We start from the raw sequence: 24,523 nt of genomic DNA, 5'->3' as shown, positions 1-24,523 counted from the left end.
TTATTCAGACCATGTCAACGAACATGTTAACATTTTGGCCTAGTGGCCTTCTTCAAGGAATGAGTCTTGTGGTCAAGAGGGTTGCCCTTGGTCTGTCAGGCTGGCTCTAGAAATCTCGATTTGATACATCGAAAAAAAAAAAAAAAAAAAAAAAGGTTTTAGTTTAGTTTTTGAGACTGTCTAAAGTGAGCGTCTGTGACACCGTGCTATCTTTTTGAGTCTTTCCATTCAAAATATACCCTTTAGGTATGGCTTTATAGACTGCATCATCAAGAGGAGAGAAGATCAGCCGACAGAAAGCACAGAGCGAGCAAAGTATATGCAGTAAACACTCTTTAACAGTCACTGCCAAAGTCACTGACACATGAAATATGAGCGACGAGCACCACTTTTCACTATTTATAGCAATTGAGACAGAGTAGCCACATCACAAACACTTCACATTGCCTCACGGCATGATTTTTTCATTGGCTTAAGAGCAATTGCAGCCAATTTTAAAAATGCACATACTATATGGAACAAAAGTGGCATCTACAGTCTGTGAAACTTCACAGTGAATGTAGCCTAAATAAAGCTTTTTCATTCTCGTAGCCATAAGGTGGTATTTTAAATTTGATACAGGAACATGGGCTGCTGCTCATTTTCAAACGTACATGAAGAACATTACTGAATCAACCGAAGATTAATATTGTTAATATTGGGGGGGGAAAAAAAATACATTCGTCATTCTTCTTTGTTGCCCAAACACATGAGCACCACGGCTTTTGGCACAACCTTATAAGCATTCTTGTCATCTGAGTTTTCAGCGTGACCTAAGTTGTGCCATGTTCAAGTCTTAGCCAGTCATCTCAGGCTGCTTGATGCTGCTGTTCTCGTGCTTAACTTGGACATTTGCCATGGTCTGAAGCGAACGCAAAGGCTATTTGGGTGTCTTTGATGCCGGACTTTCTCAAGCAATTTCTTCCATGATGTCATTACTTCTGAGAAAAGCCCTTCAAAGTTGGCCCGATGTATTATGCATGGCACTACTGTGGCTAGCAATGGTGCTTGCAGTACCCTCAGGTAGTAATGGTGATGTTCATGGTGCGGAGAATAAGAATGGGAATGTTTTGAACTGAATATTTATGGTGAAGTTGAAATTATTTTTCTTCTATTTTATTTATTCATTTTTTTTGTGATGGATGGATGGATGGATGGATGGATGGAAGGATTCATATTGGCTCCAAATAAGTTTATTGCAGCATTTAGCCTAGTACTTTTCTGAATCCAACACTCCAAGATTTTTCCTCATATACGGAATTAAGACAGCTAAGGAAAGTGTTCATCTATTAAATCAAGCATACCCCATAATGTTTAATACCTGGGATTTCCAAAAACCTCCAAACCTTAGTCTCACCCTTTTGGGATTAGCATCCGAATCAGGATTTGTAATTGCAGGGGTTTATCCCACATCAATTTGCTGTAGAGCTGATGATGGGATAAATTCTTTTTTTTGAAGACAACAGCAACATTTTACACTTAGTAGTTGTACTAGGCTTAGAGGTGACATCCCGTCTGTCTGCCCGAATTTTCATCCTTTCTTAATCCAGAATACATTAGCTGGCTACAAATGTATTACCATCTCCTGCTCAATGTGATAATGTGGAGTCATCAGTATAGAATTTCTGCAAAGTAGATTAGAGTAGAAGAGTGAGAATTACCCAAGTGTCAATAGCCTCTTTCACACTGCCCATCAAAGCCAGGCTTTTTCTTTTTGTTCCCATACAGAATGTAGGTGACCTACAAATTTACCGCAGAAACTTACAGACTTCTACCATTGTGCCTCTAATACGCCAATTTTCTCGAAAGGCAGTGTGAAAGGGGATAATAATAATAATAAAATACCTGTGCTCATGTTTTGATGCATTAAATTTAAAATGAACTGAGCAGAGAGGCTGACAGATGGAGCCAAAATGTACGCCTTATTTGCATTATCAGTGAAATTATTATTTGAAATATTGTACTTCAAATTTGACATTATTATGGCCATTTGTAAAGGACTCAGTCACAAGTTAATGTAGCATTTTGGCTCACTGACACATTTGTTTGGTTTTTCGTTCACCAGATGATTTACTGTGCTATAATAATTGTGACTACCAATTAGACTCGGGGATATATTATGTGCATCAGTGGTCTGTTTAGATGATGCAAACTCATGATGCCAAACATGATATGACTCAATAATCTGGATTGCTCTACGCCTGCCTCAGTGTTCTGGAATATTAGATTACACCACCCCCAGTGCATTTCCTGACGAAAAGTTGATGCGATTTTAGACGATTTAAAAGAAGCTCAAAATTTCAGAATTGCAGAAATCAAAATTGTTGAGCAAATCATTGTCATTATCATTATAGTTGAGTTTTAATTTGTTGCAGTGCAGTGGGTGTGACCGACCGCTGTTGTAACTTCAGTAATTACACCGTGTGGCAAAGCTGTTTGTAAACATAGCCCACCTAGAGGATTTAAGGAAACTATGTATACATAATTCATTATGTTGATCATATTTTTAGCTTCACAAGCTTTGTAGAGAAGATGAGTATGTTTGCTTACTGCTGTTGGAGGTTTGCCCTGAAAGTTTTTTTGGGGGTATTTTTTTTCTTCTTTGTGTCCTCTATCTAAAAAAATAGAACAAAACAACAATAGGATAAAAAATAATCCTCTATCATTTTTATTTTATTGGAATTTTTCTGTGGCACTTAATGGCACGAAAATCCATTCAGTGGTTTCTTAGTGGTGTTATTCCAGAGAGTACTATTACACTACATGAAAAATGTAATGTCTCAAGCGCAGAGTTTCCCTGTTCACTTGAGTGGCATAATTTAAATGGGAAACCGAGAAGTGTGCACTTTTCCTGGAAATTGGCTTGCTTCATGGTGTTTGAACCAGGAGAAGTGTATCAGTATGAAAGTGACTCAAGTCTGGGCTCGCATTGTACGCAACATGGTTATATACGTATAGTTTCTCTATTGCTTGACTAACTCCTTGCCAGTAGGGGGCTCCCATTCCATCACAGCATCCAAAGCCAATCCCAAAGAGTCTTTGGTGACTGCAAACCATGATACCATGGCACCCCAGTGTGCCATGAGAGATCATTAGGAGTGCTGTGTGAAATTATCAAATGTTACTTAATTTGTCAGAAATATAAATACTCTAAACTTGCGGATCCACCTGCTGCATTTTTCGGGTGAAATTGAAGACAGAAAAATACCGGAGTAAGAATTTTTGCATGGAAAAGGGAGGGGAGAATGACCAAACGTGGGTGTAATATGACTTAATATGCAGAGTTTTGAATTTCGTAATGAATCTTAAGCCTGCAGTGGAGAGGCCGGTCGTTTGTGTGTGTGCATGTGTGTGACAAAGACAGAGAGGAAGATTAAGGGAAATGTGGAGGAAGAGCGAAGCGGAAATTAACTTGAGGATTTATTTCTGCTTTAGTTCCATGTAGAAGCAAACAATTATTTGTGTGGCTTACAGAAAAAATCCTTGTGGCTTACAATAACATCTCTGTCACAGGGAACAGACTGTAAGAGTCTACAAATACTTTGTATATCCTTGGATATGAATCAAGACCAACTAAGAACTGCAAGAATCAAGCTGCAAAATTGAGGTTATTCATACCAGGCATAGAACTTAATACATGGTGCTTTATTTTCGTAGCCAGTGCACGTGTCTTTGGGTGTAAAAACTGGCCCGTCTTTATCTTTGTGCTGGCGTGTTTGGAATTTTGACAGACGGCACTACACCATGAAAGTGGTCTAATTTGTGGCGCAGGTGCTGTAACACGATTTTGGTGGATTTGATAGCGGCGCAAGCAGGCCCATTCGAAGCTCTATGGACCTGTGGTGGAGGTTATCATATTTCATTCATAAATAGGACAACAGCATGCACTGAAGCTGTGCAAGCAACACAAATGAATGTGAATGTTTCTCCTGACAGTAATTAATGATACCAGCCACCTTGTATTGTAACAGAGCACCTTGAAAATAAGCTACAAAGTCAGAAAAGTTGGCGTGTTCGGAAGTGATGGAACGTGAAAATGGGTTCGACCCAAATGAGACACTATAAGTAACATGTCTTATAGTCTGCAAAAACACGTCCCTGAACTCACGCTACGTTACCTCGTGTGATGATTAAAAATGATGCACTTCTGACCTTGTGGCTTACTTTGAGAAGTTGTAGGTATATCACTTATGTAAATTACTAATTAGCAAAAGGAACAACAACAGGAGCTTGTGCATGAGTAATCAGATGATGCTTACTTCCTCAGCCATGCTACGTTTGTAAAAGTGAGCAATACTAACTGGTATTATAGCAAAAATGTCCGTTGTTCTTATTTTTGTCAATTAATATCAGATAAGATTTCGGGTTCATTTGAATTGTGATTATTTTGGTCTTTTGGCTGTACGTGTTGCACTCTACAAACATTCCACGTAAAAAATAGAGTAAGATGAAACATTTCAAAGAAACTAATAGAAACCAACAACCTTGCTTTAAAAACTAATAAAAACTCATTTCAAAAAGTAAAAAGAAAATTAAACCTAACTATAATGAAAAATCCCCAACGATTGTAACCCTGACACGCACTAGTTAAACAAAACAGAATGTAGGTGCCAAACAAGCTCAAGTTCATCTAACAATATTTATCACAGCCCACACGACCTGTGGACCTATGGACAGCTTTCCAGAGGCTCTTTAGATGTTGGAGGACATACTGCATATATTTCTGTGCAGGGCGGAATTGAATTACGTGGCCCAGGGTGTGTGTGTGTGTGTGTGTGTGTGCGTGCGTGTGTGCGCGCATGTTTGTCTATGTATATGTTTGTTGTAGATATAGTATGTGCACATGGGTGATTTTCCTGGCAACACTAATTAAAACAGCAGATAAGCTTTGCTGAGGAACGGATTTAATTGAATCCCACCGTTTGATGTTAATTTAGTCTTTGCAAAGTTTATATTTAGAACAATTAAACTAGGAAAAAAATAAATAAATACATATTTATATATATATATTTATATATGTATATATATATTTATATATTTTATATATATTATATATACATATATATATATATATATTGTTAGGTCTGGTGGATCATTTGAAGTGTGTACATTTTAATTAAATAATAGATATTTATTGTAACCAGTCAACTCTTAATGGTTTGTCATCAGAGGTTGTCTCCTTAAACGGCTTCCATACGAATGGATTGTGAGATTTATGGTTTTATAATTCCCATTAGCATCTGGAGCCGACCAGGCTCGGATTTGGTAAATGGAGTACCAGAACACTCAGAGGAAATCTGCCATTGTTTGCTTTTCACAATAAGAAGTCTTCTGTGCATACGGTCCACCCACACATATGAATATTCATATTTGTAAAGAGTATTATACGGCCACTGAATTCACATGGTAACATGCAATTGCCCGGGATAAGTTCATGTGGAGTCCTTTGTCACAGATTCACACAGTTCCATGTCATTAAAATCATTGTGGTACTGATGATGGAACTAAAGTTCTGAATTTTTAGTTGCTAGAATCGACAAAATATTACAGCAATTCAGTATATTGGTGACTTGGATATAAATACTAACCAACCGACAGCATAGTTATGTTCTAAATATGAATGTTAACTTGCTGTTAATTTGAAAGGCAAGACTTGGGTACAGGCAGTCAGCAAAGGGACGGATGACTGGTGAAGCCAAAACACTGCGGCAAGTTTTAATGAGGTGACGGGGGACACTGCGTGACACAAAAGAAACTCATCTCAGAAGGAATGCACACATTCACACACGGAATTGTGTTCGAACATAAAGATGTAGCCGTGCTTTAGAAACAACACACTGCAGTAAGATAATGTCCCCGCTTGGATTTTATTCTCATTTGCTGCTGCTCTGTGATGAATTCTGCCTTCGCCAAAACACCCCAGTCTCAGACCGTGCTGATGAGCTTAAATGGTCAAAAAGATTAAACTCTGAATTTCTCATGTCATTCATGTCATTTTACAGCTGTTGTAAAAGTATGGGAGATTACCCCTTTCAAATGCAATTCTAAATACCCCTATGTTAGAATGTTTAATAGATAGACAAAAAAAAAAGTATAAATATACAAGCTTATATTTGAGTAAAATAAAGCCGTTAGTCATAATCCATATTCAAACTCTTGTCTCTGGCTGGCCTGTTGGCCCCCATAACCCAGTTGTGATGGCTGTTATCGGGGAAAGCTGCTTTGTACTGGTCAGTTGTAGGATATGGTTGGTTGAGTTGACCTATATTTGGCTGCCTTCCCTGTCTGGGTGCGTGGTTAATATCCCCTGTCTTGTTTTATTTTTTTTCTAATGAGAACTGAATAGAACATTCAAACCCAAGCCTAATTTTTATGCATTTACCTATTTACCTATTTATTTATTTATAAAAAAATAATAAAATAAAAATCATGATATAATGCCTACAGACAATCTAGCTTGGAATATGGACCTCATTGTTGTTGTTTTTCCATTTAGCAGTATTTTTGTTTCTACTCTAATTTGAGCTGTGCCCACTTTACTTTTTTTCCTACTGCACAGTGTTTGTTTTCTCTATTTTTTTTTCCACCGTGAACGGTGCAGTCTTTAATTTAGCTGATAGCTCCCTTTCCAATCGAGAGGGAAAGTGTTCCTGCTTGAAGTTGTTTATTTTTCACCATAAATGTTAATTCAAATCAACACAGCATCGCCGTCATTATCATTTGTGTAACAGGAATCAGCTGACTTAATGCAAATAAATATTCAAAGGTTATAGATAGGCCAAGGGAATTTTTTTTTTATGGTGATTTAAACCACCAAACAGACTTTCTTCAAACTTGTGTTGCCACCGAGGAACGTATCGTTGCACAATGTTTTCCTGTCGTTCCTGTAAAACAAGACAAATAACTTAAATAACCCTGGAACGTATTTTACAGTGTAGACAATAAAAAAAAATCTAGCAGAAGAGAAAAATAAATAGAAAACTGTACGGGGTAAAGAATATAAAACATGAGATCATCACGTCAAGGAATGAGCAACCAAGCATTTTTGAGCAACAGGGGAAAGTTCTCAAAGGGCTCAGGTGCACCGTAGCGTTGCAGATTTAAACGTAACCTGCACCCTTTGAGGCCATCCTCCTTCTTTCACCCTCCACTGGACGCTCTTAAATAAAACAGAAATGCACTGAAAAAGCGAGGAGACATTAAAAATAGGTCAAGTGTAGAGAAGCAGGGGAACAGTCAAGAGGATATATAGCCTTGGAAAAGCACCATGACAGAGGAAGAAAACTTACAATCAGGTGACATGTCAAGAAAGGCAAGACAGCAAGGTGGATGATAATCAAATATGTAAATGCCAAGATAATTGATTGGAGACATGTCAGCCATATGAAAACATTCAGTAACGAGATTGTCTCTTAACAGCATACGAGATGAGTTTGGCCCTCTTGTTGTTCTTCTCCACTTTTCACCATTCCACTCCCATCCCTCTTTACTGATCACAGGTTGGTTTTCTTTTTCTTGTCTTCTTTTTTTTTTATTGTAGTGTGACCCCCTAGGCTGTTGCTGTCTCATGCCGACAGCCAGCCATGCGTCTGCATAAATGTGTGTGCGTGCGTTTGTGTGCATGTGTCAAGTCGTCATGACTTTCATCAGCACGTAAAGCCGGCTGATGTAGCCGTTACGCCAGCTCCGTGCTGCATCAGGATTACAAGGTACATATGATGCCTGTGTCCTCCCACTCATGGTCTAATACAGTATGGCACATGGCATCCTTGTCTCTATGTGTCACAAGACTCTCTGAGGCAATACATGTAGTTTTTTTTTATTGGTGCTATGGAAACCAAACTCCTTAGTTAATAGAGCAGGAGCAGGAACGCTAATCATGCTAGATTGTCATTAGCCGAATATGTCCATGCATGCCTAATTTTCAATTTTTTTTTCTCCTCACATGATTTTCAAATGATGCCTAAAATAATCTCTGCTTTAATGTGTTCAATAAAATCAAACGGCTTTCCACACTCATCAATCATCTGTACCTTAATCATCAATTTTCATCACTTTCATGTTGACAGATGTCCATGAGTATCAGATAGCGTGACCGCCTTCATCCCCAAACCATGTTAACTGAGAAATAATGGTGAAAAAATATGTTCCCTTGTTTTCTAGGAGTGATGCCAGTGCCTGAAGTGTTGTCTGACACTGCCAGTGCTGCCACCATGTTGAGCCCTGTCCTCAATGCCTCCAACGGGGATGGATCTGAGTCGGAGACCACCTCTGCCATCCTGGCCTCTGTCAAGGAGCAGGTATGAACTGTCCAACATATTAAAAAAAAAAAAAAAAAGCTCAAATCCAGGGGTGTCAAACTAATTTTTTGTCACGGGCCACATTGTAGTCATAGCTTCTTTCAGAGGGCCATTATGACAATTTGCAATTCTAGTAATGACACACAAATTTGATGCACAATTTGTCTTCGCGGGCCACATAAAATGATGTGGCGGGCCGTATCTGGCCCCCGGGCCTCGAGTTTGACACCTGTGCTCTAATCTCTCAGAAAATTCAATAAAATTGACTTCAAAGGATACGGAGTTCAGACAAAAGATTTTTGGCTCTGAGATAGTCATTTAAAAAAAAATATATAGTATCATTACAATAGTTTAAGATCACTGTTCTTGCCAGGTGATGAAATGAGGACGTTGATATAGTAGAACAGCGTTGTCCACATAGCATTTTAAATTGTTGATATCATGTTTCTACTAAATCTACTAAAGTCAACTGATGACGAATAATGTACCAATTTTATTCTAATCCACCCAACAGTCTGGGCCCAAATGTTGGACAGATGGGCTGCACCACTAATCACCAACATTGCCACCCAAAAATCATATTCCGCTTGTATTTAAAAGTACTTAAAATCAGCTTACTCCCTTATAATACGGAATAACGCAAAGAAATCTCATGATGATGGATTAAATCTAATTTTACTGTTTCAAAAATATGGGGGAGGAAAAAAAAAAACATGACCATGACCTCAGGACACGTTGCAAGAAAATGTTCATCTGAAAATTGAATTTTAAGTTTCACAAGACTTTTGTGTTGCATTAACATTAAACACGGCACCATTTTCTTTTCATTATCTGTTTGCACACCCAATAGAAACAAACACAAATAGCAAGGTCAATATTTGTATTCCCCTGAAAGTGAAAAGCTTCTCCTTTCAAAAGTCATGTGAATGAATTCACTCTATTAACAACTTGGCAATAGCCATCACTCTTTCAGGAGACAGACTTTTACACTCACTTCATTTCACCGCAACAGGCTGCTGAACATACACATTAGTTTTTTTGTTTTTTTTTCCAAGGAAATTTACTGGAGTGCACTCCATTCTGAACTTTCATTCCGCATTTTGGCAGCTTGTACTATACTTCCCCTCACTTTAACAGCTTGTCTTTCACACTCTAGTAACCAATCTGACCTACTAAAAACATTTCATGGCACACTCATTTAAATGCGTGTTCATAATCTCATGCCTACATACAGTAATTAAGATGCTGTTTCTTTCAACATGTGATTGATTAGTCATTCAAAACAATATTTCTTGCTTTTGTCACTTCCTGTCAGGATATCATTCATCATTTTTACTACAATTCTATCTCTTGTGTGCCAGCCTTGAAACCGTGTTGCTTTCCAATAGGAGATGTGCCATTTTGATCGATTGTCTCTTTGATGGCAGATTAAGTGAAAATTCCACTGGGTATTGACAGATTAATGTTCATTTGTTCTTTGGACACCTTTATTTTAAAACAGTATGCCAATATAGTATAAAATTGTGGTTTAAAATACTTAAAGTTGCAAAAATGGTTCTGTCTGCAATATCCTTAGGACACACAACACAGCTTTGGCGATCCCCGTCTGCCTGTTTTTGTTACGAGCAACTGAAGTTTGTTTATCTGAGGGATTAACTCATTAAATTTTCCAGCATTGTCCTCTTCAAAGTTGGTAATTAGATTTCCATAAGAAAATGCTTTGGACATAACTGAAGTGTTTGAGAGGGGGGGGTTGTAATGTAATGAGTGTCAGGAGTGTCTCCTTGCTCAGACTGTCTCTTTCTTAATGGACGTATAAAAGGTCTAATAATACTTGAATGGAATGAAGAGCATCACAGAAAAAAAAAAGAAAGAGTTTTGTTTTGGATAGCAAGGTTTGAGGAAGCTTTATTATTAGCAGTCTTGAACAGTTTTGTTGTTACCAGTCTTCCATTTCTTCTGTGTATGAGGATAATACAGTCACGAACTTTTAATTAAAATATTTTTACGTTGTATCAATTATTGTTAACCTTTCATTAAAGAAGGAAACATCCACATTGATCACTGAAATAAAAGGAAAATAAATATTCATTGAAATTGTAATGAGTTATCTTTAGTTATTATGAGTAAACAAACAAAATGAAATGTCTCCACATGGTAGAAATTATGTGGAAGGAATGTGTAGATGATTTTCAATTTAATTTTTATTTTAGTTCCGTTCTGAACTTCATTGTACAAGAATTGCATTATCCTCACGCTCAAAATTGAGGCACTGCAGGCTTAAGTTAAACAGTCAAGTGAGTTGCAGTATGCCGAGCAGACGGTTGACACTGCAAAGGAAACGATATCTTCCTTTATATTTGATGAGTCTTCGTCTAATGGAGGATGATGATTATTTCATTTCAGGCAATGAAGAAAGAGAATGAGTCAGTAATATAGCCCTGAACCAGGATATGAATTTTATAACGTTGCCTCCTCAGAATCATAACTATTTCATAAAACTATGTTTTAAGATCATTGATGTTTAAATGATGGATGATTTAGGATTATGAACTTTATATTCCATTATATCACACTTTGTTGCACTCATGGCATACAGTAGAAAAGACAATATATCCTTTAAATTTAAGGATCAAAAGCATATCTCTACTGTTGATACTTTGGCAATCTAATTTGATGATGACAGTTGAGGATGAATATTTGCCCTCACTTCATAATGTCTTTAAACCATGTCCAATAAGGGCGGGGCGGGTGGTAAAGGGAAGGAATTAAAACATTGCCCTACAAGCACAGTCTTTTTGAAAACAAGACAAATCTGTCTGGTTGGGATGAACATTTAAGTAGCTCTGGGATCAACACAACACTAAATCTCCCCGAATCTGTCCTCCCCCTTGCTGCTCGGAAGTTTTCCTCTCCTTTATTCAATGTCGAGCCAATATCGCTCCCTGCGCGCTATCACGGTCCACCTTCTCCCGTTGGCTTGTTTCCCTTTACCTGAGGGACAAATTTGTCATTGAGTCGATGTACCAAATTAATTTTTTTTAACCCAAACAGTGGCTCAGACACCTCCTCTTGGCTAAACAACTTAATGCCAGGCAGACACCACAATTAGGCATCTTTATGTAAGAAAAAAAAGAGGGAGGGACATTTACATTACACGCACATGAAGAGAATCTCTCGTCACAATGTGGAACCACCCAATTCTTTTATTTTATTAATTGATCAATTGTATACCAAGCTATGATCAACACCTTACTGTTGAGTGGCACGCAAAATATAATGTCAAATATATATAATAGCAAACATTGTTGGAAATCATAACAGTGCTGTCATTGGAAAATTTGACCTTCGAAAAGAAAAAATGAATAAAATGACTTTTCTCCAGTTACCTTCTTTCCACATTCTGAAAAGCAAAACATGTATGTTAGGTAATAATGAAAGACTCGCAACTGAGATCATCACTGAGATCACAAACGTGCCCCAAAAGACTTTTTTTTTTTTTTTTCTATTTTGTTTGAGGTATCATTCGGATAGATGCGAGACCATGAGGATTTGTCTTCTTAGGCTTTTTTTTTTATTATTAGCAAATGATTCCTTTTCCTGGGCTTGCCAATTGACATTGGAGCGGCTTTGCAAAATTGCTGCACACCAGGAATTTTTTTGTCCTTGACTGCAATTCAGAGTCAATTTGAGAAGCATAATGAAAAAAAAAAAACATAATTAAATTTAGTTTGAAGTTTGATCTCATGTTTGAGGAGTCAGGAACAACTATTTGTATATAAATTGCTCTATTTACTATTTTGCTTGCCAATTGCAATACCCTATCCATATTTTATTTAATAAATGGCATAATACACAATATTAGACACATTGCTGTACAGTGCACACAAGCGTGTTAAAATTACAGTACAATCATTCTAACAATAACCATTTAGTTGGACAGTCATTAGGCATATAAATATTATATTATATATTATATTTATTCCTCATATATTCAAACAGCCACACCAGATGGGCAGATACCAATTTGAATAAATATATGACGACAAGCTGGGCCGCGCTTTGCATGCGCTTCGTGGATTTGCTGGCCAGTCATGACCGGTTTATTTAGTATTGGTGAAGAGGTGAGGAGCACACGTCACATAAACAAATACAAAAAGAAGCCAACATTTTAGTCCGACTCAGTAGGAGGTGCGGCAAGCTTCTCAGGAGCAACTGACGACCCCTGTTGGGAAGGCAATGGGTTCTAATTACCAGGCTTACTGCATCATGGTAAGGCTTGTTTTTGCATGGCTGAATTTTACTTGAATCATAGATGTGTAATGTTACACATTCCTCTTCACTACTTTGGTACACACCATAGTGCCTTTTTGTATTTTCTTTCTGGGCAAAGTAAACATTCTGAACTAGCTGGTTATAGAATAGAAATTCTGAATTATTCAAATATTCTGTCATATCGCCCACAGTACACTGGCAGAAAAAGAGTCGACACAGCACTCATCTTGTTTTGTAAACTTTCCAAATTCTTGATGTGTCAGTTTGAACTCAAAAACAAACATGGTGTGTTGGTTCAATGTTGGAAAATACGGATTGAGTGAAGAAAAAATGGATTTGCAGTGATCTTTAAAAGTGTAAACACGGACTGGTAGGGAAATGTCCACTTCTATGCCATCATGATACACAAAGATGCAAACGACACTGTTACATTCAATTCTACTAGTGCAAGATCAAGCAAAATACCAAAAGAAAGAAAACTCCAACTAATAAATTTATCCCTTTATAATTTTGAAAGTGGTAGAAAATCTGTAAAAATGAAGGACAGTCATGTGAATAGTTCACTCTGTACTTTATATGCGTCACAATCAAAACACCAATTTTGCATCACACTATTGTTGCCTTTCTTTTTCTGCACATAAACAATTGCGCCCTGTTTATTTACAATCCATCCATCCATCCATCCATCCATCCATCCATCCATCCATCCATCCATCCATCCATCCATCCATCCATCCATCCATCATCCATCCATCCATCCGTCTGTACAATGTAACAGCTAATTACGTCTTAGAGTAACAAAAGCATGACCTTGACATGAACCTGTTGGCTCCACTTACAAGATGCATTTTCTTTTCAGAATAGGTTGTACCGACTTTTACCATTGAGTAGTATCTACAGAAATAAATAACCAGTGTGTGTTGGTCTGCGGGCATGTGAATGTTTGTAGTTATGAGACCATCTTTCCTGCACATTTGACTCTTTTTACATAGAGACAGAGAGAGAGAGAAAGAGAGAGGGGGGGAGAGAGAGAGAGAGGCGGCGAGAGAGAGAGAGAGAGAGAGAGAGAGAGAGAGAGAGAGAGAGAGAGAGAGAGAGAGGCAACTGGTGAGCAGTGGTCTTTTTGCCGGGTGGACCAGTAGGAGGGCCCATTGTGATGCAACGTTGCATGAATAATGCCACTGGGCTTCTAAATGCTCCGTTGCCATGGGGACCTTTGTGCCTCGCTGAACACTGTGTGTGTGTGTGTGTGTGTGTGTGTGTGTGTGTGTGTGTGTGTGTGTGTGTGTGTGTGTGTTTGTGCATGTGTGCATGTGTGCATGCATGTGCATATGCATGTGTGTGTCCATGGCCCCATGGAGGGAATGATAAAGAGACATGGAGAAAGCCAAAAGAAGGCTCAAGTGACACTTGTAGTCGCTCTCTCTCTCTCCCTCTCTGTCCATATCTCTCTGGCTGTGTCTCAACCCAAGACAGATGAGACTTTGGAAGTAGTAGAGCAAATGTATTTGGCCAAAGGGTAGCAAAGAGAAAAGGGAAACTGAAGTCTGTCTTGTGAAGTATGGTCCGTGTGAAGGTATGTGGACTTACTCACTCGTCTTCTGCCTCATGGCTTTACTTTCGAACTTTTTTCTATTTTTGTTCCCTTGAAAATTTCATGGTGTTCCTCAGCCTGCAAGAACAGGTGTCTGTATGGCAGACCTTCACTTGAAGGCAATAGAGATTGGAGAGGCAGGGGGGAGGAGGAAAGGAGGAAGCAGGGTCTTTTGTTTGGGCTTTTCAAAAAGCCTTCCAACAGAATTCTCGCCGTCCACGCAGTTAGTCATTTCAGCTTAACCTTTCAGTAGCCCCGTGGTCTCGACAGTAGACACACCAAACAAGCAGAACGCCTTTCATCTTTTTCTTCATCAGCCATGGTGTTGTTTTATTGAAGTAGGTGTTTTTAAAAAAAAAAAAAATGTTTTTAGCATCAACTAATGAGCTTGGTCATTTTAGTGTCAGATCAGAGAGGAGGAAGCAAGCTGTTTTCTTCCATGCAGTAGTTTGTAAGAAGTAAATAGGGCACATGGTGTGGATTGTGAGTTGGAACTACATGTGATGGAATGGCAACTTTCTCACACCTTTGGACTCTGTGGTAGGTTTAGTTTTGCATCCGTTTCTTCTTCTTCTTCTTTTGAGCAAAAAAATTCATTCATGCAACATTTATCATGGTAGCCAGTTCATGTTATTTGAATTTCTTTTGCATTTTCTTAGCATAACTTTGCTAACTCTTGTTTCACTAGTGTAGTTAATTAGAAGCTTTGCAAGATGATTTTGTTTTTTTCAATGTTGTGTAAATACATTCATGTGTCACCATGTTAAAGCTATTAAGAGAGGGGGAGGCTACATGTCGTCCTTCCCGGTAAACGGTGTTTGCAATTGAGCAACTTCAGCAGCATGTGTATGCCCGTCTGTGTGTGTATGCCCGTGTGTGTGTGTGTGTGTGTGTGTGTGTGTGTGTGTGTGTGTGTGTGTGTGTGTGTGTGTGTGTGTGTGTGTGTGTGTGGTGCAGCATGTTAACATCAAGTCTGCTGTGCATTAACTTTTTCCTCCCCAACTGAATATGGCGTTTCTAATCCCACGTCATCGTATAGTCCTCCAATGTTCCTCAAGGGAAACTTCATACAATATAAGCATTGTTATTAGACTACATAGAAATTGTGTTTTTAAAAGAATACTAACACCTTTAAATGTGTATATGCGTGTAGTTGCTTCTAAAAATAGGAAAATGGATAATTACAGAGGAAGTCGGCCGTGAACGGGTTATGTTATTGACTCTGGCAATAATTTCTTCTAATCACATTGTATCAGTCTGGAAGAGAGACTAAAGGTGCCTCGGGTGTATAAGCTCCAGTAGATTAATGAGATTCATCATCATCATCCCCCTCTGATGAAGGAGTAAAACCAAATGTGCTCATTATGTCTTAAATTGTTATTTTAGCCATGTGACATGTCCATATGTATCCCTACATTCGTACAGATTCTTTGATTTGTAAAGTTCGATAGGAATAAATATTTTACAGGGTGTCCCATATGTACGTGAGGGAAAATAAAGAGCATTTCATAAAATAATTTGTCATTGTTCCGATATATACTTGAATTCATCTCCAAAATAAATAACAACTGAATGAAAAAATACATTGCCAGCATTTTAACGCATTATAAATTAAACTTTGCATTTATGATTATAACCACGGACAAGTGTCCTTTAAAGCATACAGATTGAATAAAAATTGTGATATGATGTAATTATGTGGAATCCCACTGTCATTAACCAATTTGATCATCAAAATTCTAATCTTGAACCACACTGCAGGCATTGCATGCTCTTTGGGGAAATTTGACAACCAGGAAGTTTTTTTTGCATAATTTGGGTATATTGAATATGTTCAATTAGCCATAATGATTTCCAAATCTGACATTCTAATCAGGTTTTGGCTGACTTTATGTTCCATGTACACATTATCCTCAAGCGGCAGAATTGCCACCTCCACAGTTTTTCCAGAACCACCGAGTACAGTAATCTTTAAAACAGAAACATGCGCAAGCACGCACGGACGCACACATTGATTTGTCACTTTAGTCCAACTGACATACTAATTTGGTAAATACTTCAATGAGACATTGCATTAAAATAAATGCAACCAATTAACACGGCTTAGAGGTTCAAAGAGTGTATTCTGCAAGGCCTAATAAAACACATTTAATGTTAAATATTTTACGAGTTAAAGAGCTTGTTTGTTTTTTTATTCGAAAAAAAAATGCTCCATGTCTTGGATATACCAAGCTAGACTTTTTTTTTTTGCAATATATCCTGATTGTTAGAAAAAAAGAGGAAAATGTTTTTCCTTTATTATGTTACCTATATATTTGCCATTTACAGATGGATGATAAGAAGAATTTCCCAAACTTTCCAAATATACAAGTGTCAAAATATGTAGTGTTTTCCCACCAGACGGCAGAATCTATTTCACAACAATTATACAAGTGTGATGCATCCAAAATAAAATTTAGCGTGAGTGTAAATAGAACAATTTTGACACATTTCCCAACTCTCTCCAGGAGTTGCAGTTTGAACGTCTCACCAGGGAACTCGAAGCCGAACGACAGATTGTTGCCAGTCAGCTGGAGAGATGCAAGCTTGGCTCTGAGGCTGGAAGCATGACGAGCATCAGGTATGTGTACAGAGTGTGTGTGTTTGTGTTGTGTGTGTGCAAGCACACACACTTGGATGTATGTGTGTGCTTATATGTGTGTCAAATCCCTCAGACCTTCTTCCATGAACACACATGGGCATCAGGTGTGCTCTTGCTAGTGACTGGATTACCAGCAGGTTATATTAAAGCATCGCTGTTTGATTCATGACCAGAATTAATCTAAAAAAAATAATAATAATTCTTATACTGAACAATTGCACATTGGACACAGAATCTGAATACAGGGTGATTCAGTAATATGATTTCTGTGTCTTTCCCTGCCTTAAAAAAAAATCAATATGCCCAACCCATATTATAAAGTCCACATTCCAGTGTTTGTTTTGAAACCTGAGCACATTATCAATGATAATGAATTCACTGGATTTGAATTGGAGAGAACATCATGTCAGGTGGCAGCCTGTTCTCATATAATTTACATTTTTGTTCTTTGCTTTACTGACGTGCGAATTTTGCAAAATATAACACATTCTGCGGCAAGCATATATCTTGCAACTCTGAATTAATGTCAGAATTTGCTTTTGTATATTACTGATGAGGTAGTAGATTTGTGGGATTTCTTTCTAACGGGTTTGCCACTCAGTGACAGTGTGAATATGAGTGTGAAAGGTTGCCTATTTCTATCTTGGCACTGTGAAATAAGTTGGAATAGGCCCCAGATCTCTGTGATCCTGAACAGGAAAAGCAGTGCTGAAAATGGATGGAAGTATTATTTACGACAAAATTGGTGCTTTTGCAAGCATTTGACCCAACATAAACTTAACAAAAGGGGTCCCAGCATTGACCCTTGAGGGACTCCAACGGATTCAAAACTTCTAATGGTGAAATATTAACTCCTTTCATTCCATTTTAGGACTGTTGCATTTAATCCGAACCAAGTTTCCAATTTGTTCAACAGTATTTTATGAACAATTATATCAAAGTCTGTAAGACTAGCACCGACATCTGCTCTACATCAGTGTATGTAAGAGGCATAAATAGATGAACAAAGATATGTTATTTATAATAAAAAAATAATATAAAATTTTAAAATAAATTATACGTCATGGAGCAATTATTTGAAGCAACTTCAAATTCTTAGCAGTCACAAAAATGTAAAAAGAAGTTTATGCACAGTTATCAAAGCCTGGGTTTTTAAATTAAAAATGTTTTGATGAGCTCATATTTTCCAAAATGGTCAAACACAAAACTTTATACCTGCTGGGTCACTTGACTTCAGATAAATAGTTAGCATGATCATGTTTGCAAATATTTGGCTTTTGGATCCCTTTGAGCAACTGAACAATACCAAGACGTTCATATTTTAACTGACACTTTGAATGTAACAAAATGGTCTTGAGTGGTTTCCAACATCTGATCTCATGGCAATTTTTTATTTATTTATTTATTAATGATAATTTAATCTTAAATTAGGTTGACATCATGTTAAATTCCGAGCCCCTGCCATGTCAGTCCAGCCCTAAACACTATCAACATCAATATGAGTTGTAATTAAAGAGGCCATAATCATCACGTAACCATTCCGGCAAGCATATAATCAGTGTGATTTCTTACAAAGAGCGTAGCAAAGTGACTCTATCGCTGTCAATGAAGCTCATGGAAGCTGAATAAATCAACCGTTTTATTCCCCCACTGATTCCCTTGTGCAACCTCAAAGACAGAATCAAAAATGAAATTTAATAAAGTAAATGAGACTAAAACTCCCCCATCTAGCACCTATGTGTGATTTAATATCACAACATGAAAACTTGATTGAAGGCCAGCTCACAAAAGCGCTTCTTCTTTTCGTGCCTTTGAAATGCTAGTCAGGTGACAGTTTCCCATGTCTTGACAGTCTTTGTCATTGAATTCAGCGAGATCCTTTGAGCTGCAGAGGTTGGGTTAAGAGGGCAGACAAGGCAATGCTGCATGGTATGGTCCTCTCCTTCACATTTACAGAGGGTTGGGCCGGTTTTGTAGCTCCATCTGGCCATAGCTGCTTTTGATCTGCCTGTTCCTATTCTCGGGCGTGTCTTCCACCCGGACGCATGGTGCTTTTGAGCCGGGTGGGAGATCTTCGGAAGGGGGGGGGGGGGATTCCCATGTCAATAGGAGGGGGGTCATGTCATCCATAGCTGGAGTCTTGTTTCTTCCTGAGATGTTGTGAGTGATTGGACATGGCTGAGGAAGCTTCTCCTTGACTTCAGTCATTGGGCCAGGGGTTTGCATCCATGATGGATGTGGTGTTCATCGCTGGAAGCTTTTGTCTTCTCTACTCGACTGATGACCTCCCTTCTCACATCTGGAGCAGCGATGCCAGTGAGGAGATGCAGATTGTTCACGTTGGTAGGCTTTAAGGAACCAGTTATCAAGAGGTTGCTTCAAGCCTACCAAAAGCGCTGCGTCCATTTGGCTAAGTCAAAGAGAAAAAAGTGACAATGAATGAGTGTTAAGTGCTGCTGAGCGAGTGTGGGAGGTTCTGCAGTTCCGCTGTGTGCTGCACGATAAAGACTTTCAGAGGTGCTAATGAGTCCTTCAGCTCTGCCTTTGTTTCCAGCCTTAATCAGTCACCGCAGGTCACACATTGTCTACCGCAGCATCTGCTGCTGTTTTGTCACTTGAAAAAGCACAAACCCTCTGTGTGCATCAGTTTATCACAAAACAGATACTGAAACATATGCTTCCACTTTGATTTCAAGGAACATTCCACTGTGGATGCTACGATAATTACAACCTTGCCTTGAATGTCTCATATTTCTATTTGCTCATGATTTCTGATCACCTTTTTTGGAGGAAGCGGGGGGGGGTTTATCAATTGCAATTTGTAGCTTTCATGGTGCTTAACAGTTTGAAAAGCAACAGTTTGAAAAGTTACCTTCTGCTGCAGTGACGGCTACATTTTCGGACTTGTTGATAAAGAAATCCGTGACTTTGGATGATGTGCTCTCGCCCCTCGCTGGTTTAGTGTGCTTGACTGAATTGATGTGTGCCTGCAGGTCGTTGGCACCTTCATTTGCCACAGACACATAAGTGGCAGCCTTACACGTTAAGCACTCAACTTCATACGCATCGCGAGCCTGGCGAAAGCATCCATCCAAAAGAAAATGTATTCCTCCCTAAACGTGCATTTTCGTTTTGGCATTGCGAACGATTACGGCGAAAACCTGGAATAGAGTAAAATGCAACAAAGTGGCGATTCCGATGTACATGAGAGCCAGTCGAACAAAATCTCGGACAGTGTTTGAAATTCCCCCCAGACATATTTTAGAGGCTGAAAGATACGTGTCCGGGAGAAGGAGGTACAACATGTCCGGGAAAAGGAGGACGTCTGGTCACCCTAAGTTAACCAAAAAACGAGAGCTCGCTGGGGGAAGCAAGTACGTAGAATATTGCGCACACACACAAATATTCAAATACCTCCTGTGGAAGTCTGCTTCTTTTAGCCGTGTATATGTGCAACATTTGTCTGGTAAATGGCGGCACAGTCGGGCCTCATGCTTTTGTGCGTGCTTTGGTGTGTGCGTGCAAGCATTTACTGTAACTGTAGTACTTGTCTGGTGAGAAAATGCGGCACATCAAGCGAGGCCATTACCCAGACGCTTCCCAGAGAGCTTGACTGCCAGTTTGCACTTTGCAAAGTACTTTTCCTCCTATTTTTATTTGATACACATGTAGAAAGCATAGTGTTGCATATGCCGCATGCTAAGCAGGATTCGGCCAAATTGGTTTGGTACTGTCGTGATAAAGTGGACAACTTATATTGTCTCCTAAATACAGCTTTCCTTTTTGGGGGGGCTCATTGTCTCATTTTTTTGTCTTTTCCTCTTTTTGAAGCCGCTTTTCAAACAATTCATTATTATTATTTTTTTTCCTGTGAATAACCTCCTTGAGCTCTACTTACTGACATGCTTTATATTTTTCCCTTCCCTCCCAGCAGACGGGATGATCTGCAATGTTCTTTGCAGCATCTGCAAAATGATTTTTTTTTTTTTCGTCTGAGAGGACAACTTGAAAGAAGTAGTACTGTAAATAATGACTTGGTTGTACGTCACGACAGTTCAAAGACAAATTACATTTGCACATTGCTAGGTTGTTTTTCAGGAGACAAATGAAGGATGGTATTCCCAACATGATTGGCATTTTATTTGCTGAGTCATGTACGTATATACAGGTAGTTTATCGTCGAGCTACTGTCTATAATGCCCGATAGGTAGAGCTTTGCTGCAACCAAATATGATTTATCTCACAGATTAAATTGCAAAGCAGCATTTTATGGCAGCATGTGAGTGATTTAGTAGATAAATGCAAGAGGCTGTGCTTTTTTGTTATTGAGCATTAAAAAAAAAAAAGCCACATCATGTTCAGACTACAAATATGAGGTACAATGTGGGCACAATAGGGCTGAATGATTAATTCCACATGCAATATCATCGCAATTTGATTGCGATTTGATTTAACTGGTGGGTTTTAATGCCGGTCGGTATCTTTTTTTAATGCAGTGTTCACATTTGAGCTCAAGTGAACCAAAGGGCAACAGAGTTCCTCCCTCCTTCAAGTGGTTTCAGACTGCATCTTTAGAGCACGCCAGGGTTGGTGTGAGAGTGTTCCCACTTGACCAAATGGAAAAGCATTAGCAAAGCAATGGCACCAGAGTTCATTCCAATTGAACCAAACGCATCCAAAACATATTTGATGTTTAGTGCAGCAAGGTTTCCTGCTTTACTGTGAGAAAAAAAAAGACCTTTCGTTCTCCTATCTCCTTTTAACTTGGATGCAGGAAAGCGTTCCACTAAGAGCTGTCCTTATGTCTAACCTCTATAAATGTATAGAAATACATCTTATATAAATGAAATATAAAATTTCTCCTATAGAAAATTTTGATCTGTGAAAAATTACCAAAAGTGGCGGCCCCACTTGTTCAGAAAGCGTAAGGAATAATGTGTCAGAAGACCTCCAGTCTTTCAAAACAACAACATAAAGTTGCCTGGAGCTAACAAGACTGTTATGAGCAAATACATCTGACATGTGAAAAACTGTCCAGCTCAGTCAACAAGAACACTCACACCAATCCACGCATCTTTGTTTTATTTCTAAAATCTGAATTTATTTTTCTATTTTGTATTTGATGTGTAGATGGTTGTTATGCATTTGGAGTTTTCCAGCCTCTCGTCAATTAAAGGGCATTGTCATCTGGAGTCACATTGCACCTTCTCTTTAAAGGCCATTGTTCTGAATGGATCTAACGTTGCTTGTCTGGTCAACACTGACTGTTTTTATAAAAAGGTCACGACCTCCACTGGTGTACAGAAGAGCATTGCTGTGTAAAACACCAGCAAATTTTTGTTTGAACTAATTGGTGTTTTAAAAACACTAATTTTGTGTAGTGAAAACAACATAAATATTAGCCTTAGCTTCAAGACATGCTCTGTTTGTAAATGGCCTTTTGTAAACGGCTTTGCTAAGGTCTGGTAGTTGTCTTTGATAATGTAATAAGGGCATGACTCCATATTTGGACTACATACGCTCAATAGCATATCATATTGATAATAATAATAATAATGATCATACTAATACTAATACAATTATAATAAATAAAAACTAATAATAATAATAATAATTCCATCATATTTGATGAGTTGTTTTTTCTTTGTTGAATTCACTATTCTTATTACATCCGTTCACTTTAAATACAGGTGATTCACAATCGGGTCACAGGTGAGCTTATTTACACGATTTACATTGTTCAATTCACCAATATATGTAGTTTTGGGACAGTGGGAGTCACCCAAAGGCCTTGAGTAAATCATCGCATGGGCAGAATGTGTAAACTCCATATCGGTGGGCCTGAGCTATAAGATTCAAACTCGTAACTTCTCCGCTGCAAGGTAGACGAAAGAAAACAGCTATGTGCAACTGCAATGTAAGAAAAACTATGTTTTTAAACTCTAGTAGTCAGCAGTGCTGAGAAGAGCGGCATGAAGGAAGCATGAAGGTAACAAAAAAAGAAGATAGCTGACCAAGAGAAGCAAACTAACAAGATAAGGCAGCAAGAGAAAATGCAGTCAAGTTGTGCTCTTTTAAGCCATGGCACTGAAAAGATATAAACACCCACCAAGTCACTGTGAGACCAGACACTCTCAATAAACCTAATATCTCAATCTCGCTCACTGTGTGTGTGGATTTTAGATTTATTGGCACAAAGCAGTGACTGTCCCTCGCTCCTTAAAAACAATCTGAGATTACTATAGCAGTCAGTTCATGTGCAAACACACAAACGCGTTGAGGAATCTTAGCAGAAAACCACATTTTAATCATGCGTATGCACACGCTGTACTTTTATGTTGACCAGAGGGAAGCCGCTTTCCAAAGTATGCAAGATTTAATACAGCATCGGAGGCTATCTTCAGCATACAAAGCAATCGTACCATGCAACCGTCCACTTTTGACAGGATTATTTGGAGACCCAAAGTTTTCTCGTCAAAGAGAAAAAGTAAAAATGATTAGAAATGGCAAGCAAATAGATGACAGCTAAGTTTACTCTTTATGTAATATAGAGGCGGCAGTTATCAATTATTGTTATCCTCTGAAACATCGTCGCCTGGATATTAAACAGTTATTTTTTTTTTTAGAAACATTTCGGGCACCACGGTGGGTCACAGTTCAGTGGTTACAGGTTCAAACACACTGATTCCCTTCCTAATCTTTATGAAGACAATTGTGGCCATCTTGCAACGTCAACGCCAGGATTTTGTCAAATCTTGGAACAATAACGCCACAAATTCTTTATATTCAGTAATACTCAATAACTGAGTATTCCTGCTCTAAATTACGCTAGAAGTTGATTATCCTTTTGATTGCGCAGAATTGTCTGATATAATCACAGTAATGAATGATTGAAAAACGTGATTATCCATCTGTCCATTCATTATCTGGTATTTTTCATAATTTTCTTCCTACACAACATCTTCCAATCTGTTATCATTTTCTTGTAGGATTTCTAGCCAGAAGATACACATTCAACAAAGAATCCTCATTAATTTCAAATTTGGCCAGCATTTGAATAATTTAGGCTTTAACTGTTGCCCGCATGCCAAGATTCGACTATTCTATTCATTCTGCCCATATCAAACTATCTTGCTACTTTGCACCACTCAAGTTGATTGTAAACAGGAAAATAATAATGTATTTGATTATGTTAATACTGTTATGGTAAATTCAAAGCTGGGCACACCTGTGTGTGAGCTGCAGCAAGCGTTGCCATTTTGGCTCTAAAATGATGTTTTCTTTAATTTAGCTCTGGAAGTCTGCCATGTTTTTGGGCAGCTTGGTCGGGCCAAATCGATACAGATGAGGCGACCTGGCTCACAGCCCCGCGTGTGTTTCGTGGTTCTGTGGTGCAAGTGGGTGAGCAAAGATCATGGCAAATCAGTTTAAAGGCCAGCATCGTGAGAATCACGGTTTCAATTCAAAGGCTCAAATGCTTGAATTGCGGAGTTTGATGCAATGTCGGCATGCATATGTCTATCTTTTTATTCTCCTCAAAGCATAAGGCTCTGTGAGCAATACAATTCCTGAGAAAGTCGTTTCAGGACAGAAAGGATAATAACACTGCTGAATAGATAACATGGAAATTTGGTGCAGATGTAAAATGACTTCAAGAATCTCACACTTGATAAT

General features: G+C 38.4%; 1 protein-coding gene across 2 annotated transcripts in view; it reads left to right on the top strand.

The window, feature by feature from the left end:
* The window catches only part of ctnnd2b (catenin (cadherin-associated protein), delta 2b), an 80,344-nt gene that overhangs the window by 13,276 nt on the left and 42,545 nt on the right, over positions 1-24,523 (top strand). For both annotated transcript variants that reach the window (XM_085930536.1, XM_085930534.1), the window contains exons 2-3: positions 8,203-8,339; positions 16,716-16,828. In XM_085930536.1, the coding sequence (XP_085786662.1) occupies positions 8,208-8,339; positions 16,716-16,828 (245 nt within the window). In that variant the 5' untranslated portion in view covers positions 8,203-8,207. The remainder of the gene's footprint in view (positions 1-8,202; positions 8,340-16,715; positions 16,829-24,523) is intronic.

This window comes from Syngnathus leptorhynchus, chromosome 14, assembly GCF_054491065.1.
Source record: "Syngnathus leptorhynchus isolate UIUO chromosome 14, UIUO_Slep, whole genome shotgun sequence".
Classification (NCBI taxonomy): Eukaryota; Metazoa; Chordata; class Actinopteri; order Syngnathiformes; family Syngnathidae; genus Syngnathus; species Syngnathus leptorhynchus.
This window is presented reverse-complemented; position numbering and strand designations above follow the sequence as displayed.